The 18585-nt window shown below is 48.3% G+C and overlaps 1 protein-coding gene across 5 annotated transcripts in view; it reads right to left on the reverse strand.

The window, feature by feature from the left end:
- Positions 1-1993: 1993 nt before the first annotated feature.
- SMARCA4 (SWI/SNF related BAF chromatin remodeling complex subunit ATPase 4) overlaps positions 1994-18585 on the reverse strand; it is a 533682-nt gene continuing 517090 nt past the window's right edge. For all 5 annotated transcript variants that reach the window (XM_085600653.1, XM_085600652.1, XM_085600651.1 and 2 more), the window contains exon 34: positions 1994-3229. In XM_085600653.1, coding sequence (XP_085456779.1) covers positions 3197-3229 — 33 coding nt within the window. In that variant the 3' untranslated portion in view covers positions 1994-3196. The remainder of the gene's footprint in view (positions 3230-18585) is intronic.

Here is an 18585-nt window from a genome sequence, read left to right on the forward strand (position 1 = left end):
GGGGGCCTTATGATGTTTGGTCGGCACCGAGAGGCTGGGTTTGGACACCGAGGGTTTTGGTGTGGAGCTCGGTGTCGAGGTAGAGTCCGATCTTTTCTTCGGTGCCGAAGGGTGTTTTTTCGGCACCGCTGGCAGGCTGGCTCGAGCCCGAGCCGCCGGAAGGCTTAATTGGCTTCGTCGCCGGGTCCAAAGGTGGGGTGTTCGAAGCAGTGTCTTTGGTCTTGCCTAGGCCCGAAGGCGTGACCGAAGCCTTTTTGGGTGTCGGCGCGGGTGTGGGGAGGGGGTATTTTACTCACGACCCTCTGCGCCGGGGTGATGTCCTCCACATCCGAGTCGTCGGCTTCGGAAACACTGACGAGGTCCTCTTCAGTGTGCTGGTGTCCCGGAGCTTCGACGTCGTCCCCGAAGATGTCGACTGGAACGGAGGTCGAGGAGTGCGCCATTTTTCGTCTGGCCCTTCGATCTCGAATAGTCTTTTTAGATCTAAAAGACTTGCAGGCGGGACAGTCTCGAGCCTCGTGTTCAGGGGAGAGGCAGAGGTTGCACACCTCATGAAGATCGGTGTGAGGGAATTTGGACCCACATCGAGGGCACTTCTTGAATGGAGTTCTTTCCATCAGCCGGGACCGGAGCCTGGATAGGCCCGAAGGCCGCCGTCGATGACTGGAATCGAAGGTGCGTCGAAGAAGAAGGTGATTGATGAGATCAGTATCTAAACAATACCGCGGAGAGCGAGGATTCCGCTTCGATCGTCGAACTGGAATGTTCGGAACCGGAGCGCGAAGTATTACATCCGAGCCCGATGGCGGAAAAAAACAATCTGAGGATGGAGCCGAAGCCCATGCGCAATACGAACCAAGGGAGGAGTCACCGACCTCGTGACTTCCAAAGACTTTCCAAGAGGAAAAACAAACTGCAAACATCCGGGCCCAACACCAGATGGTTATCTATGCAAAAGTGTGTAATCTGCAGCTCATATGCCTTGAACACTGTTTTCTGAACGTTTGTGACTTCCTATATCAGATCTTAAGCTGGCACCTCATCAATAATGAGTCCCGTACAGATGCTAGAGGTGGAGCAACTAGCAAAGCCTTTGACAGCATTAGAGGTGCTTCTGGTGGTGCCAGAACAGCTAGCATGACGGATGGAGCCACTAGTGGAAGCCTGATTGGAGGTCCCAAAGATGCGCCATATGGAGTTGAAATGGATCAGAAGATGGCTAGCACAGCCTGGGTGAAAGTGGCTTCCCATGGGGGGTTAGCGCGGGGAAACATACTCTCTAGAAAATGGGTAAAGTGCTCCAGTCCCAGAGAAAGTAATTTCCTAGTTGAATCTCTGCCTATATAGGCTTCTTCGGATGATGTCTAGACTGGAATCGGGGAACTGAGCCACCAACTGAAAGCCTTTATCCCTTAGTGGGCAAAACATTGCGAACTGGGAGAATTTCTTTTGGTTTGCTTCTTGCAGGATTATTTGGAAACGGCCTCTTTCAAAGGCTTACCAATTGAAGTGAACCACAGTGAGATCTACAGCTGTAACTGTTATGTTTGTTGCAGGCCTGCGCCATGTAGAGCTTTACCTCCATCTTCTTGTTGTCTTTTGACAAGCATGAGGCAACCCACACATGACCTTGAGTTCTTTTTAGGTCCAAAATACTAGACATAGAAACTGTGGGAATTGAAGAGCGACATCTGCTTGCTGCAGGAATAATATATTTAAACTCTGAAATCTTCAGGGTAGATACACAGTCAATGCATAGCAAAACAAGCAATTTTTGATGAAATCCTTGGGCCCGCATTTGCCATGTGTGGGATGTAAAAAAACATTAGCGCAGCCAGGAGGCATCATATATGGCTTCATAACATCATGTACAGGGAAGATCCTGGGATCAAGTAGAACCCTTGACACAATCTTTAGGCAAAGGAGAGATGATTGAAATTTCCAGATCAATTCTAGCACTTGAAAGTGATTTACCAGGTGAAGTATCCATAAGTATCCACAAATATGTTTTATTAAATTAATTAAAAAATATATATAAGGTAGTTACAGAAAAAAGGACAACACATGGAAGAAAACCCCAACATAATCCGCCTTTTTAAAATTAAAAGATAATGCGGCTTAAACAGCTAATTTAAAACAGTTTCTTATAAGCATTTTTTCCCTAAACATTAAGGGTTTTTTTTACAATTGAGTTTCAGTATTAACATATATCACCATCACCTTAAAAATTCATCAAAAGTATTGTTTAATTACTTTTTAAGTCAAAGTGGAACTTTTTTAAGTACCAAGAGTCCAAGTATGGCACTGGAGAAAATGATATAGTGCGAGTGATAGTAGGCTGAAGCAATTGTGTACACTGGTACAGGAAATCAGTTTGCACCTCTGCTTTATTCAAGGCTCTTCGTTTAATGAAGGAAGGTTATGTCTGAAACAATAGGTGAAGGCATCCAAAAGCCAGAGTCAGGAAGACCATGGTGGCACAGAATGTAGTGACTGCCCCATCACTTTTTTCTACAGCATGTCACATTGGTCCGCTGCTAACAATCCATCCCTGCGATCCAACATTACAAGGACTGTGACATGGTCTTACGCTAATCTGCCATCTAAGCAATCACCTTAGAGCATTAACACATAAGATGAACTGTATGAAATAAAAACTGAAATAGGGTTTTATTTTAATTTATTACTGTTTGAAATCCAGTGATACTGACGCACATACATACACGCAGACATACACACAGCCTGCACTACCTCTCCGCAGGGGAAGGCAGCTTGAGATTCGTGACCTGTCTTTCATGAAATACAGTACTAGAGAGAAGTGAACAGCTACACACATGCATCCACGGTTTAAACTACAGTGATTCAAATACTGCACCCCCCACCCTACACTACCGCCCAAAGCAGAAAAATATATATGTACATATGTCAAGTGTTTTCTGCACAAACCTGACTCTTATTTAAGAGTTAATGCTGATCCCAATGCTACGACTGCCAGGAGCCGACGATATGCCGTGCATAGGGGCAACCGACTCCCGCAGAATAAATATGGAAGAGTTTGGTTTTTATACAGTTTGTTTCAAAGTCCAAAACTACAACTGTTGCTACCCGTTAAAAATTAGAGCAAAGAGGAATGCAGTTCTCCCATGCTTTGGAAGGAGGAGCCCAGTGGTCCGGGGGAATGTTTTTCGGTCCCAAATCAGTCTTCATCAGTACCGCTGGGAGAGTGCTCCTGGGAAAGGAAAAGTGAACAGATGTTAGCATGTGGGGCCTGAAATCTTTTACTACAGTGAGAACCAGGAGACTACAAAGAAAGGTAGCCACTCCTTTGGAAATGCCGCACAAGGAGTCCAGGATATCAAACTGTGGGGCTAGATTTCAAACAACTACACAGGTGTGGGGTGCAGCTTTCCGTTACTCTATTAATACCTTGCCTTACATTAGCATTTTGAATTGCAAGTCGGCGAGGTAATGATTGCCAACAAGAGCAGCTTCCAGTTCAAACATCTACAAAGCATAGACTCTGCAGTAAATACAGCACCAAATCGCTGGTCTCATTATATCATTACCAAAGAACATTAAGGAACATACACAGATGAAGAAATGCCACCCAATGCCCAGCCATATTCTGGAAATTGCTGAGGTCCTGCAAAAAGCATACATTTACAGGTGAAGAAAATATACTCAAGTATGCACCCTCAATAGCAATGGATGAAAATGTGAAAGGGGCAGTACAATAGTGCAGCAGTTACAACATGTATTTAATTGATGTAGCACCTTGATTTCTGTAGTGACTAGGCACTGAGGCCCGCTGCCCATGTGGGGACCGTGCAACCTGTACTCCTGGACATCATGCACATTTGCAGCAGCATATGCTTTTTGGCTCTGTCCCCTCTGCTTTCAGGTTCTTCTCAGGTCCGATCCAGGCTTGGATCACACAGGACACTTCTCATCTTCCTGGCAGCAGCACTTTGCAGCATCACGTCATTGAAAATGACGAAGACTCCCGACACCATTTGACACCTATGCACCCGGCTTCCCTGTGTTAGGCAACACGAGTACTTTGGTGCTCACATGGGTGCTGGCCTTAGAAACTTCTAAGTTTGAAAGGGTTTGCTCAAAGTCCTCTCCTAAGTGTCCTTAATCTTTAAAATTCCAACCGTGACTTTCCCATAGGATTGTACGGAGCTCACGGCTGTATTCTCACACTGCACGCGTCCCCCGTGAGTCCCCTGTGTCACTACCTTGGGTGGTTCCTTGGGGTCCCAGCGATTCTACGTGCTCTAGGCACTGTGTCTAGTCAAGTCGTGGATGTTGTACCATTTTCTTATACGGTTTGATCTCCCCCTGGGGCTCACTGTGTATTGTGCTATTTACTGTTGTTCTAGTGTATTAATATTGTGTACCTTGTTATCTAATCTCATAAAGAGGTTAGTAGAGAGTGTTTAGTAATAAATACATTATATATATATATATATATATATATATATATATATATATATATATATATATATATATATATATATATATATATATATATATATATATATATATTCACTTAAAAGCCATAGGTTTCACACATGTTATAGTTAGGTGGATATTTCACTCGTAAAAAACCAATGAAATTCCCCCGTTATAGTTAGTTGAGATAACTATAACTCGCGCGACCGCCACTCTATCACAAGGATGATGTCATCAGTGATGCCAGTGACCATGTCATGAATGCTGTAATATGTGACGTCATGAGCAGAGGATAGCGGGCGCGCGAGTTGTAGACCATGTTGCTGCCTTACAGATGTCATATAAGGGGAATGTTCCCTAAGAATGCCATGGAAGCCTCTAGTTCGCGTGTTGAGTGCGCTCTAGGGGGAATTGTTAATGTGCGTTTAGCCTTTTGGTAGCATATCTGAATGCATTTGACTATCCATCTAGCAATCCCAGCTTTGGAGATGGGGTGTCGTTTATGAGGTGGTGAGAAAGCTATGAATAATGATTTTGTCTTTCTAAAGGGCTTAGTCCTGTCAATATAATAAAGTAGAGCTCTTTTTACGTCAAGTGCGTGAAGAGCTCTCTCTGCTACAGAGTCCGGGTTTTGGAAAAACACTGGTGACTCTATGGATTGGTTAAGATGAAAAGCAGAGATTACTTTGGGAAGGAATTTTGGATTTGTTCTACGAACCACCTTGTTACGATGTATTTGTAAGAATGGTTCTTGTTTGGTTAAAGCCTGGATCTCACTTATCCTCCTGAGAGAGGTGATTGCAACTAGGAAAGCTACTTTCCATGTAAGGAAGGAATATGCTACTTACCAGTATGCATCTGTTCTTGGCATGTAGAGCTGCAGAGCCACACACTAAGGATAAGATCGCCATCTGGTGTTGGGCTCGGATGATTGCAGGTTGTTGTTGTCTTCGGAAGAAGTCTTTGGTCACGAGATGGGTGACTCCTCCCCTGACAACAGTGCGCATGGGCATCCACTCCATCCTCAGATTGTTTTTTGCCATGATGGGAAATGATGGAGTGTATAAGAAGTAGAAAGAAAGGATGTCCATGTGTAGTGTCTAATTAAGACAATGCTGGAACAGATACAGGTCCCGGGGAGGCGGGTGGGCGTGTGTGGCTCTGCAGCTCTACATGCCAAGAACAGATGCATACTGGTAAGTAGCATATTCCGTTCGAGGCATATGAGCTGCAGATCACACACTAAGGATAGACTATATAGCAGTGTCTCCCCTAGCGGTGCTCACCTGTATCAGTTGCAGCAGTTTGGAATAGAGTTTTTAGGACAGCTTGGCCTACTGAAGCTTGTTGTTTGGATTGCACATCGACACAGTAGTGCTTAGTGAAGGTGTGTGTAGTAGACCATGTGGCTGCTTTGCAAATGTCTTCTAAGGGGATGTTCCCCAAGAATGCCATAAAAGCCCCTATTTTACGCGTGGAGTGCGCCCTAGGGGGAACTGTAAGAGTACGTTTAGCTTTTTGGTAACATATTTGGATACATTTAACTATCCACCTGGCTATACGCGATTTGGAGATGGGGATGCCCTTATGTGGTGGTGCGAAAGCAACAAACAGTTGCTTGGTTTTCCGAAAAGGTTTGGTTCTGTCGATGTAATAAAGCAAGGCTCTTTAAACATCTAAGGTATGAAGTGCCCTCTCAGCTACTGAGTCTGGATTAGGGAAGAAAACTGGCAGTTCGACTGACTGGTTTAGATGGAAAGGGGAGATAACTTTAGGGAGGAATTTTGGGTTTGTTCTAAGAACCACTTTGTTACGATGTAGTCGTAGGAAGGGTTCTTCAAGAGTTAAGGCTTGTATTTCACTTACTCTACGCAGGGATGCGATTGCGACAAGGAAAGCCACTTTCCATGTTAGGAACTGCAGTTCGCATTTGTGCATTGGTTCAAATGGGGGACCCATGAGCCTTGTTAGAACAATATTAGAGATAGTTCCAGAAGTGTGGTGAACCAGGGTTGGCGTGCCCAAGTGGGAGCTACTAGGATGAGCGTTAGCGACTGTTGTTTCCGTTTGCGTAATACAAATGGAATGAGTGGGAGAGGCGGAAAAGCGTACGCAAATCTGCCTGACCAGTTCATCCATATCGCATTGCCCTTTGACTGCGGGTGTGGAAACCTGGCAGCAAAGGTTGGGCATTTTGCGTTTTCTTGTGTGGCGAACAGGTCTATGTCTGGTTGTCCCCACTTCTGGAAGAATGGGAGTAGAACTTTGGGGTGTAATTCCCATTTTTGTATTTGCTGTGTGTGTCGACTTAGGAGGTCGGCCACCTGGTTCTGAACCCCTGGGAGGTGTTCTGCTAGCAGGTAGATGTTCTGGGGAATTGCCCATCTCCAGATTTGTTGTGCAAGTTGGGACAGTTGTAGAGAATGTGTCCCCCCTTGCTTCTATATGTAATACATTGTGGTCATGTTGTCCGTGCGGATGAGGACAGTTTTGTTTCTTAGGTGCACTTGGAAGGACTTCAGTGCTAGGAACACCGCTAGAAGTTCTAGGTTATTGATGTGGAGCTGTTTCTGTTGAGTAGTCCACCTGCCCTGAGTGGTGTGTTGAAGGAGGTGGGCTCCCCATCCTGTAAGAGATGCGTCGGTGGTCAGCACAATCTGTGGAAGAGGCTCTAAGAACGGCCGCCCCTTGGACAGGTTGATGGTGTTCCACCACTTCAGTGAACGAAGTGAGCGGCTGTCCACCAACACCAGATCGATAAGTTGTCCGTGGGCCTGGTTCCACTGTTGTGCTAGACATTCCTGTAGGGGACGTATTTGAAGGCGTGCATGGGGTACTATGGAGATGCATGATGCCATCATGCCTAAGAGTTGCATAAACACTCTTGCTGAGTGTTGTGTTTGAAATTTTTTGATGAGATTTTGTATGTTGGCTATCTTGGCTGTGCTGGGGTAAGCTATGGCCTTGGATGTATCTATGGTGGCTCCCAGGTATTGGTGTACGTGGGAGGGTTGTAGTTGAGATTTGGGATAGTTGATTGTAAATACTAGGTCGTGTAGGGTTTGAATAGTGCGGTGAGTGTGGAGAACGCATTTGTGGAGAGTATTGGCTTTTATGAGCCAATGGTCTAGATAGGGGAAGACATGGATTTGTTGTCTCCTGAGATGCGCCGCCACTACCGCTAAGCATTTGGTGAATACCCTGGATGCGGTTGTTACTCCGAATGGGAGAACTGTAAACTGATAGTGCTGACCGTCTACCACGAATCGTAGATACTTCCTGTGCGCAGGATGCATGGGGATGTGAAAATATGCGTCCTTGAGGTTCAAAGTGGCAAGGAAGTCGCCTTGTTGAAGTAATGGAAGGACCTGCTGGAGAGTGATCATGTGGAAGTGGTCTGATTGTATATACTGGTTTAGTAGTCTGAGATCCAGTATGGGTCTTAAGGTCTTGTCCTTTTTGGGAATGAGGAAGTATAGAGAATATACTCCTGTGCCCTGATGTTGGAGTGGAACTGGTTCTATTGCGTGTTTCTGAAGCTAAGACTGAATTTACTGTTTGAGGAGCGTGAGGTGGTGAGACGACATGGGACGGTGTTTGGGTGGTATGTTTGGGGGGGTGTTTATGAGTTCGAGGCAGTAGCCAGACTGGATAATTTGTCTTACCCACCTGTCTGTTGTGGTTGAATTCCAGACAGGTAGGAACTGTTGAAGTCTTCCCCCGACCGGAGAGGAATGGTCTGGGGGGAGTGGTGGTAAGTCACTGTTTAGTGGCTGTAGAGGTGCGGGTGTTGTTGTTGCCCCGCCCTCGTCCTTTGGTATTATTTCCCCTGTAACCTCCTCTAAAGTATCCTCTGTTAGGGGATGTTTGACCTGATGTTTTGAAGGTGGAAGAGGTGTCTGTTCCCACATTTTTGGAGGCCCCTCTATAGAAGGAGCGACGAAAGGAGCCTCTGGCTTGAGGAGACTGTAATGCTCCCATTGATTTGGCAGTCTCATTATCTTTCTTCATTTTTTCTAATGCAGTGTCTACTGCGGGTCCGAATAGTTGCTCCTGATTGAAGGGTTGAGCAAAAATGGTGGTTTGTACTTCCGGCTTAAAGCCGGAAATGCGGAGCCATGCGTGTCGTCTAAGTAGCACGCTTGTGTTGACTGTCTTAGAGGCGGTGTCCGCTGCGTCTAATGCGCATTTGATGGAGGCATTTGATATTAGTTTGCCCTCTTGGATAAGGTCATTGGCCTGGGATTTGTATTGATCAGGCAGGTGTTGCAAGAGGTCCTCCAGTTGATCGTAATGAGCCCTATCATAGCGAGCCAATAGGGCTTGTGTATTGGCAATACGCCAGTGGTTAGCTGCTTGTGCGGCAACTCTTTGTCTGGGGGCGGTGTGTCTCCGGTTGTTTGGGAGTTTGCCCGCTTTCTGGCATTTGACACGACTAAAGAGTCTAAGGGGAGCTGTGCTTTGATGTACGCAGGATCCTGTGGTGCCGGTCTGTATTTTTTTTCTATCCGGGGGTTAAGAACCCTAGCCCTAACAGGGTCTTTAAAAACCTCAGTGGCATGCTTTATCACTCCCTTAATCATGGGTAGAATGTGAACGCTTTTTTGCGACTGCTCAAAGGTGTCGAGGAGAAAATCTTCCTCAGGTGTGTCTGTGTGCATGGTGACGTTATGGAACAGTGCCGCCCTGTTTATAAGCTGACCAAACCCCAAATGGTCATCAGGCGGGGAGGGTTTTGAGGGGTATGGAGTGGGATCAGGCATGTCAGGCATAGGGTAAGACCAGTCGTCTATGGGTGCCGTGTCCGGGAGTGTAAAGGGATCATTAGGATCAGTGGGATCAGTAAGGAAATCCGGGTCTCCCCCTCCCTCTAAATCATCATCATCCTGTGGAGATGGTGTGCGAGAAGGAGATTGTAAAGGAGAAGGCGGTGGGGGTGGGGGGGATGGGATAGGAGGTAAGACAGGAGAGGAAGGACGTATGGGTGAGGTGGCACAGTCCTTCTTTGGAGGAGTTGGAGGAGGTGGTGTGTCCAGCTTCCTTTTCTTATATGGCACTGCTGTGACATGTCCTGTCTTAGGATTGATGTAAATCCTTTTTTGCGTTGGATCTGGCCGAAAAAGTTCCTCAGTGTCCGAAGGTGGCGTTGGCACCGACTTTTTGGGTTCCGATCTAGATTTTGTGGGATCGGCAGGTTCTTTGTGGACTTTTCTTGGCACTGAGGATGTTTTGGGTGCCGAAGAACTTTTCGGGTCCGATGGAGTTTTAGGTGCCGAAGAACCTTTCGGTGCCGAAGGACCTTTCGGCGCCGACGAACCTTTTGGTGCCGGTGGAGACGTCGGTGCCGAGTGACGTTTCGGTGCCGATGGAGATTTCGGCCTCGGAGCCTGCTTCGGTGCCGAAGGTATTGTAGGCACAATAATATGAGGTTTGCTCGAGCCCGAGCCACCTGCACGCTTAGATGTCTTCGGAGCCGGGCCCGAGGGCGGGGCTTCTGAAGATGATTTTGGATCGCGACTGGGCCCAGCTGGCAGAGTCTTGACCAATGTCTTTTTTGGTGGGTTTGGGGTAGGGGAGCTGGTACTCACAGACTGCCCCGGATCAGAATCGTCGGCCTCGGACACGATCTGGAGGTCTTCGGAATCGTCGTCAGGGACATCCTGTGCAAAGAGGTCTTCAGGTTCCGGTACCGGTTTGGCCACGATATGGTGTCGAGCTATTCGGTCCCGTATCGTTTTCTTTGAACGGAATGCGGCGCAGGCTGGACAGCTCGATTCGTTGTGGTCTGGTGAGAGGCACAAATTACAGACCTCGTGGTGATCACTGTGGGGGAACTTTGCTCCGCATTGGGGGCATTTTTTAAAGGGTGTCCTTTCCATCAGCCGTGTCCGGAGCCGGTCCGATGGGATTTCGACATAGAGTTATAACTTTTAAGAGTTGTTGTGATTGCTATGAAGTTTTCTGCTGGAGCGGAAAAAAGGTCATCCGAACCCAATGGCGGAAAAAAACAATCTGAGGATGGAGTAGATGCCCATGCGCACTGTTATCCAGAGGAGGAGTCAACTATCTCGTGACCAAAGACTTCTTCCGAAGACAACAACCCGCAATCATCCGAGCCCAACACCAGATGGCGATCTTATCCTTAGTGTGTGATCTGCAGCTCATATGCCTCGAACCTGCAGTTCACATTTGTGTAGAGGTTCAAATGGGGGACCCATGAGCCTGGTAAGGACAATGTTTAGACTACAAACCGGAGAGGGTGGCAGTCTGGGAGGAATTATTCTTTTAAGGCCTTCCATAAAGGCTTTGATTGCAGGTACTCTAAACAGTGACAGGTGTTGTCTGTTTTGTAAGTAAGCAGCAAGAGCAGCTAGATGTAATCTTATGGATGGATACGGCAGATTACATCTTTGTAAATGCAGCAAATAGCAAATGATGTTCCGGATTGAAGTATCCAGTGGTTCGGTTTTATTGTTATTGCAGTAAATGACTAATCTTTTCCATTTTGCTGCATAATAGTCTCTAGAAGTAGGGCGCATGGCTTCTTTGATGATGTTCATACAGTCTGGTGGAAGGTTAAGGTAACTGAACTCTAGGACTTCAGGAGCCAGATCGCCAGATTCAGCTGACCTGGATCGGGGTGTCTTATCCCTCCATGGTTCTGCGTTAGTAGTTTTGGGGAGAGACGCAGTTTTTGGTGTGAAACCACAGAGAGTTCAAGAAGTGTGGTGAATCATGGTTGCCGTGCCCATGCTGGAGCAACTAGGATCATCTTGAGAGACTGTTGCCTGAACTTGTGTATTACTAGGGGACTGAGTGGGATTGGTGGAAAAGCGTACGCAAATCTGCCTGACCAGTTCATCCATATCGCATTGCCCTTGGACGACTGGTGTGGAAACCTGGCGGCGAAGGTTGGGCATTTTGCGTTTTCCTGTGTGGCAAACAGATCTATGTCTGGGTGGCCCCACATTTGGAAAAATGGTTGAAGAACCTGTGGATGAAGTTCCCATTCGTAAATCCGCTGTGTCTGACGACTGAGCAGATCCGCAATCTGATTGTGTACTCCTGGAAGATGTTCTGCTAAGAGATATATGTTTTGCAGAATGGCCCATCTCCATATGTTTTGCGCTAGTTGAGAAAGCTGCAAAGAGTGTGTTCCTCCTTGTTTCTGTATGTAATAAATTGCTGTCATGTTGTCCGCCCTGACTAGGACAGTTTTGTTGAGGAGATGTGGTTGGAATGATTTTAGTGCTAGAAATATTGCCAGTAATTCTAGGTGATTGATGTGGAGCACTTTTTGTTGAGTGGTCCACCTGCCCTGGACTGTATGGTTTAGGAGATGGGCCCCCCAGCCGGTGAGGGATGCGTCCGATGATAGCACTATCTGCGGGACTGGCTCTAGCAACGGCTGCCCTTTGGAAAGGTTTTGTGTGTTCCAACACTGCAGAGAGCGATGTGTGCGGCTGTCCACCAACACCAGATCTATAAGTTGTCCTTGAGCCTTGTTCCACTGACGTGCTAGGCATTCTTGTAAGGGGCGCATCTAAAGTCTTGCGTGAGGTACAATAAAAATGCAAGAGGCCATCATTCCTATGAGTTGCATGAATACCCTTGCAGGGAGGGAATGCTGTGGCTGAAAGTTGGTGGTTAGGGTTTGTATACTGGCTATCCTGGCTGGATTGGGATATGCCATAACTCTGGAGGTGTCTAATGTGGCCCCTAGATACTGATGTATGTGGGAGGGCTGAAGTTGTGACTTGGTGTAGTGTACTGTGAATCTCAAGTTGTGTAGTAGCTGGATGGTTTGATGAGTGTGATGAACACATTGGTTAAATGACTTGACTTTTATCAGCCAGTCGTCGAGGTATGGAAAGACATGGATTTGTTGCCTTCTTAAGTGTGCTACTATTACTGCAAGGCACTTTGTGAACACCCTGGGTGCGGTGATCACCCCGAATGGAAGGACTTTGAACTGATAATGTTATCTGCCCACTATGAATCTTAGATATTTCCTGTGAGCAGGGTGTATGGGAATATGGAAGTAGGCGTCCTTGAGATCTAGTGTGGCAAGGAAGTCGCCTTGTTGAAGCAGTGGAAGGACTTGCTGAAGAGGGATCATGTGAAAGTGATCTGACTAAATGAAGAAATTGAGGGGTCTGAGGTCCAGTATTGGTCAGAGTACTGTCCTTTTTGGGGATTAAAAAGTACAGTGAGTACACCCCTGTCCCCTGATGCTCTAGGGGAACTGGTTCTATTGCGTGCTTTTGAAGCATGGAGAGAACCTCTTTTTTGAGAAGCGTTCGATGTTCCATGAACATGGGACGCTGTCTGGGGGGTATGTTGGGGGAGTAGTAATAAGTTCCAGGCGGTAACCATACTGGATAACGAATAGTTTCTTACCTGTCGGTGTAGTTTTGCAGCTTGAAGATCTTTCTGGATTCACTATGCTGTGCATTATTCCGCGATCTTGTGGTTGGGTCCGGATTCGTAGTCTTTTTTTTTTTTTTGTAGCCCAGGTGGGCGGCGACAACCCACCATTTGGTGCACCTCCCGTGACGTCGTGATGGCGCCTTTGGGGCGCCATCTTCGGGTTCTTTTTTCCTTTCCCTTTTTTTTTTTTTAAACCCTAGGCGATTGATTAATCTTTCTAGTCCATTTTTCTGTACGTTTTCATTCCTTTTGATCTTTTCCATTTTACCCCCTCTTCCTCCAGCCTCATCTTCCTGGCGGAGGTGGGTGGGTTCGCTAGTGAATCCAGAAAGATCTTCAAGCTGCAAAACTACACCGACAGGTAAGAAACTATTCGTTTTGCAGCGTGAATCTTTCTGGATTCACTATGCTGTGCATAGACTTTGTAGCGGTTTTCCTAATTTTGTGGCGGCTGGGTGGAAGATGAGCGTTGGTCGTTGAAAATGTGTTGAAGCACCTTCTGTCCAACCTGTGCTTCCTTGTTCATCTGAATGTCCACGCAGTAGTGTTTCGTGAACGTGTGCACAGATGCCCAAGTTGCCGCGAGACAAATGTCCTGGATGGGCGTGTTCGCCAGGAAGGCAACGGTGGCCCCCTTCTTCCTTGTGGAGTGAGCCTGAGGCCCTTCCGCTAGCTCCTGTCCAGCCTGTTTGTGGCAGGATTGAATAGTGAGGGCAATCCATCTAGCGATGGTGCCCTTAGTCACTGGCCTACCCATGAAGCTAGTGGCGAAGCTGCTTCGACTTCCTGAGATCCTTGGTTCTCTCAATGTAGTGCATCACCGCTCTTCTTGCGTCGAGGGTGTGCAGGGCCTTTTCTGCGTTTGAAGTCGGGTTTTGGAAGAAACTTGGTATCTGAATACTCTGATTCATGTGGAACGCAGACACCACTTTGGGCATGAAGTGTGGGTCCGTCCTCAGGACTACCCTGTCCTTGTGAATCTGAATGTAGGGTTCCTGTAGTGTTAGTGCTTGAAGCCCGCTCACTCTGCGTAGTGAGGTGATGGCCACTAGAAAGGCCGTTTTCATCGTCAACATTTGTAGTGTGGCCTTGTGAATGGGTTCAAACGGTGCCTTCATGAGCTCCGTCAGAACTACGTTTAGATTCCATGCCGGCGGCGGCAACCTTTTCGGAGGGGCCATTCTTTTTGCTCCTTCCATGAAACTCTTCACCACCTGCGAAGTGAAGAAACTTCCACCCTTCTCACCTCTGGTGTATGCAACGATCGCCGCTAGGTGTACCCTTAGGGAGCTCGAGCAGAGGTTACTCTTTAGAAGGTGTGTGAGGTACCTCAGTACTGTTGAGTCTCTTGTCATTCTGTTTTGCAGGCCCTTCTTCCTGCACCACACAGTGAACCTCTTCCATTTTGCGCTGTAGCATTTTCGAGTAGTTGGTTTCCTTGCCTCCCGTAGCACTCGCATAGTGCTCGGCGGCAATCTTAGGTGTGCGAACTCTAGGTCTTCAGGAGCCATGCCGCCAGGTTGAGGGTCTCTGGCTCCGGATGCAGGACCTCTCCGTTTTGCATTGAGAGCAGGTCCTTTCTCCTCTCGAACCTGTATGGATTGCCTTGCGCCATTTCTTGAATTTGTGAGAACCATGTCTGCCTTGCCCACTGCGGAGCCACTAGGATCAGAGTCATGTTGCTGGTTCTGCACTTGTCGAGCACTCTGTGCAACAGGGGTATCGGTGGAAAGGCGTAGGCAAATGTCCTCGACCAGCTTATCCATAGGGCATTTCCCTGGGATTGCTGATCTGGTTGCCTGGACGCGAAGCTTTGGCATTTTGCATTTTGGCGTGTTGCAAATAGGTCTATTATGGGAGTTCCCCATCTCCGGAAAAGCTTCTCCGTTTCCTGGCCATTGAGCTCCCACTCGTGCGATGCCGAGGTCTGCCTGCTTAGCCAGTCTGCCTCCACTTTGTCCTTCCCCGGTAGGTGAATTGCCAGTAGATCTATCCTGAGAGGTATGGCCCATCTCCAAATCTCCCGAGCCAGCGAGGAGAGAGGGAACGACTGTGTCCCCCCCCTGTTTGTTGTTGTAGAACATTGCCGTGGTGTTGTCCGTTTGAACCAACACCCTCTGGTTGTACAGGTGCCTCTGGAATGCCTTCAGGGCTAGCAGGATTGTTTTCAACTCGAGGTAATTGATATGGCGAACCGCATCTGCTGGAGCCCACAGACCCCTCACTTTGAGGTTGTCCATGTGCGCTCCCCACCCCTTTTGCGATGCGTCCGTGGTAATGGTCATTGTTGGGTTTGGTGGTGTCAGGCTTCTCCCTGCTGTCATGTTGTCTCTGTTCCACCAAGTTATCTCCTCCTGCACTGCGTGCGTAACAACCACTAGATCCTCCCAACTTCCGTTTGCTTGTGACCATTGCTGTTGTAGCCATTCCTGGAATGGTCTCATGTGCAGGCGTACATTCGGCACCAGCTGGATACACGACGCCATTATCCCCATCATCTTGCTCACTGACCTCACTGTCAGAGCTCGCCCCTTCTGGTAGAGCCGCGTCTCCTTCAGCAGGACATCTGTCCTCCTGTCGCTGGGCACCACTGTACTGTTCAGGGAGTTGATTTTTGCCCCCAGGAAAATCTTCACCTGCTCCGGTTCCAGCGATGACTTCCCCCAGTGAATCGAGAACCCCAGATTCGTGAGAGTGTCTGTTACGCGTTTTGCGTGCCTCTCGCACTTCTCGCGTGAGTTTGCCTTGACCAGCCAGTTGTCTAAGTAGGGGTAGACGTGTATTCCCTGCCTTCGTAGGTGGGCCGCGACCGCCGACAGGCATTTTGTAAAAACCTTGGTGCCGATTTTAATCCGAAGGCCAGGGTTGTGAACTGGTAGTGTTCCTGGTCGATGTTGAACCTTAGAAGGCCTTTGTGTCTTCTGTTTATTGGGATGTGCAGGTAGGCATCCTTGAGGTCCACGGTGACCATGAAGTCCCCGTCTCTTATTTGGGGCAGTACCTCCTGCAGCGAAGTAATTTTGAACCTTTGCGTCCTGATGAACTTGTTTAGGTACCGCAGGTCCAGGATGGGTCTGAGGTTTCCGTCTACTTTCGGGACCATGAAGTAGTTTGAGTAGACCCCCTTGTTGCGTTCTCTGAACGGCACTGCCTCTATGGCTCTCTTTTCAAGAAGTTTCCGTGTTTCTTCTCTGAGTAGGTCCAGATCTTGAGCCGATCTCTGCCTTCCCTTTGGCTTACTGTTTGGCGGTTTTTTCTCCAAATCTACGCAGTATCCGTACTGCATGATGTTCAGTATCCACTTGTCTGTGGTTATACGCCGCCACTCCTGAAGGTAGAACCTCAGTCTTCCGCCTACTGGTGTTGTATGCTCGTAGGCCTTTGATCCTTCTCTCCCCCCCCCGATGTTACTGTTTCGCGCCTCACCCTTGGGGGCATGTCGAGGGTAGGCGTCCTCTTGCGTGCTGAGTCACTTTGATGAGGGCTGGTCACCCCCTCTCCTCCTCTGGCCACGCCGTTCCCTCTCCCGCGAAAGGACTGGCCCCGAGGTTGGTACTGCCAGTTTTGCTTCTGTTGACCTTGTCCGTGACTTTCACCCTGCTGACCCTGCTGGAACGTCTGGTGCGACGGCCCCTGCTGGCTTCCTCCCCTACCGTAGGGTCTCCTCGAGGGATTGCCTCGCCTCATTCCCCTCAGCTGTAGGGCCCCATGGACCTCGCCGTTTCGTTTTCTTTTTTCAGCTGGGTGAGCTTCTCGTCTACTGTTGCTCCGAACAGTGTCTCTCCGTTGAAGGGGGTGCCAAGGATGTTGTTCTGCACCTCCGGTTTGAATCCCGAGATTCTTAGCCATGCATGCCTTCTCTCGGTGACCCCTATGGCCATGAGTCTTGCTGAAGTCTCTGCCCCGTCCAACGCCGTCTTTATACAGGAGTTGGCGATGTTTTTGCCTTCGTCTACCAGGTGTGAGGCTCTCTGGCGGTATTCCTCGGGGAGGTGCTTTACTAGCTCCCCCATCTCGTCCCAGTGCTGGTACTGGTGTCTATTGAGGAGTGCATTGGAATTCGCCATGCGCCAGTGCATTGCGGCGTTCCTCTCGACTTTTCTTCCTGTGAGGTCTATCCTCCTGCTCTCTTTATCAGGTGGTGGGCCCGAAGTTGCTGGTACGTTGGCCCTTCTCCTGGCCGTGGAAGCTATGATGGAGTTGGCGGTCACGCTACCTTTGATGTAAGGGGAGGCGGGTGGGCCAGTGAGGAATACACAGGCAGATACTGTATCCACCAGAAAAAGCGTTACCAAAGGTAAGTAACTTGTTCTTCTGATGGATACATCTGCCAGTGGATTCCTCACCTTGTGAATAAATTCCCACAGCAGTCCCACTCCCGGAGGAGGGTGTCCACCTTCCTATACCAAAACATCTTGCAAGACAGAGCGCGCAAAGTGGCCCTCCCTCCTCATCTCAGAGTCCAAGCAATAATGCTTTGCGAAAGTATGGACGGAGGCCCAAGTTGCGGCTTTACAAATGTCTGCCACAGGAACACCCCTAGCCAAAACAGAGGTAGAAGACTTAGCTCTAGTTGAATGAGCTCCAATACCCTCGGGAGGAACCTTACCAGCAAGGGCGTAGCAGATCTTGATGGCCAGGATGATCCATCTGGACAGAGTGCGCTTGTGCACAGCTTTTCCTTTAGAATGTCCAACATAGCCCACAAAGAGCTGATCGTCTAAAAGAAAGTATTTCGTTCTGTCCAAGTAAAAGCTCACAGCTCTTTTTGGCTCCAGACGATGAAGTCTTTCCTCCTCCTTGGAGGGATGAGGAGGTGGATAAAAAACAGGGAGAGTAATATACCGCCCCAGATAAAAGGAAGTAACTACCTTAGGTAGGAAAGCAGCCCTGGTCCCGAGTACCATCCTTTCAGCATGCAAGGATAAAAATGGGGGTTTTGAACTAAGAGCTTGAAGCTCACTCACCCTCCTTGCCGAGGTTATGGCTACAAGAAAGACAGTCTTAAAAGACAACAGCCTCAAAGGGCAACTATTAAGGGGCTCAAAAGAGGACCCCATCAAGAAAGTTAAGACAAGATTAAGGTCCCACTGTGGCATTACAAAAGGAGTAGGTGGGAACCTATTAGTAAGGCCTTTGATAAATCTTAATACAATAGGAGATTTAAATAAAGACGGCTGATCTGGAAGACACAGAAAAGCCGATAAGGCCGATAGATAGCCCTTAACCGTGGCCACAGCACAGCCCTGTTGAGCCAAGGTAAGAGCAAACTGAAGCACATTGGAAAGATGGGCTTTTAGAGGGTCAACGGATCTCTCTCCACACCATTTAACAAACTTAGACCACCTATATGAGTAAATGGACTTGGTGGAGTGTCGCCTGGCCGATAAAATAACATCCACCACATCAGGCGGGAGAGAGAAGGAATTCAGGTTGCCCTGTTCAATCTCCAGGCATGAAGGTGTAAGCTCTGGAGGTGGGGGTGTAGAACCTGCCCCTCCGACTGCGAGAGGAGATCTGCCCTCAGAGGGAGACGGAGCGGAGGGCACGAGGAGAGGTGGAGAAGATCTGTGTACCACACACTTCTTGGCCAATCCGGGGCGACCAAAATAACTTGGGCCCGGTCTTGGCGAATCTTCCTCAGAACCCGAGGAATCAAAGGTATGGGAGGAAACGCGTAAAGGAGTTGTGAGCCCC

This window comes from Triturus cristatus, chromosome 4_2 (assembly GCF_964204655.1).
Source record: "Triturus cristatus chromosome 4_2, aTriCri1.1, whole genome shotgun sequence".
Taxonomy (NCBI): domain Eukaryota; kingdom Metazoa; phylum Chordata; class Amphibia; order Caudata; family Salamandridae; genus Triturus; species Triturus cristatus.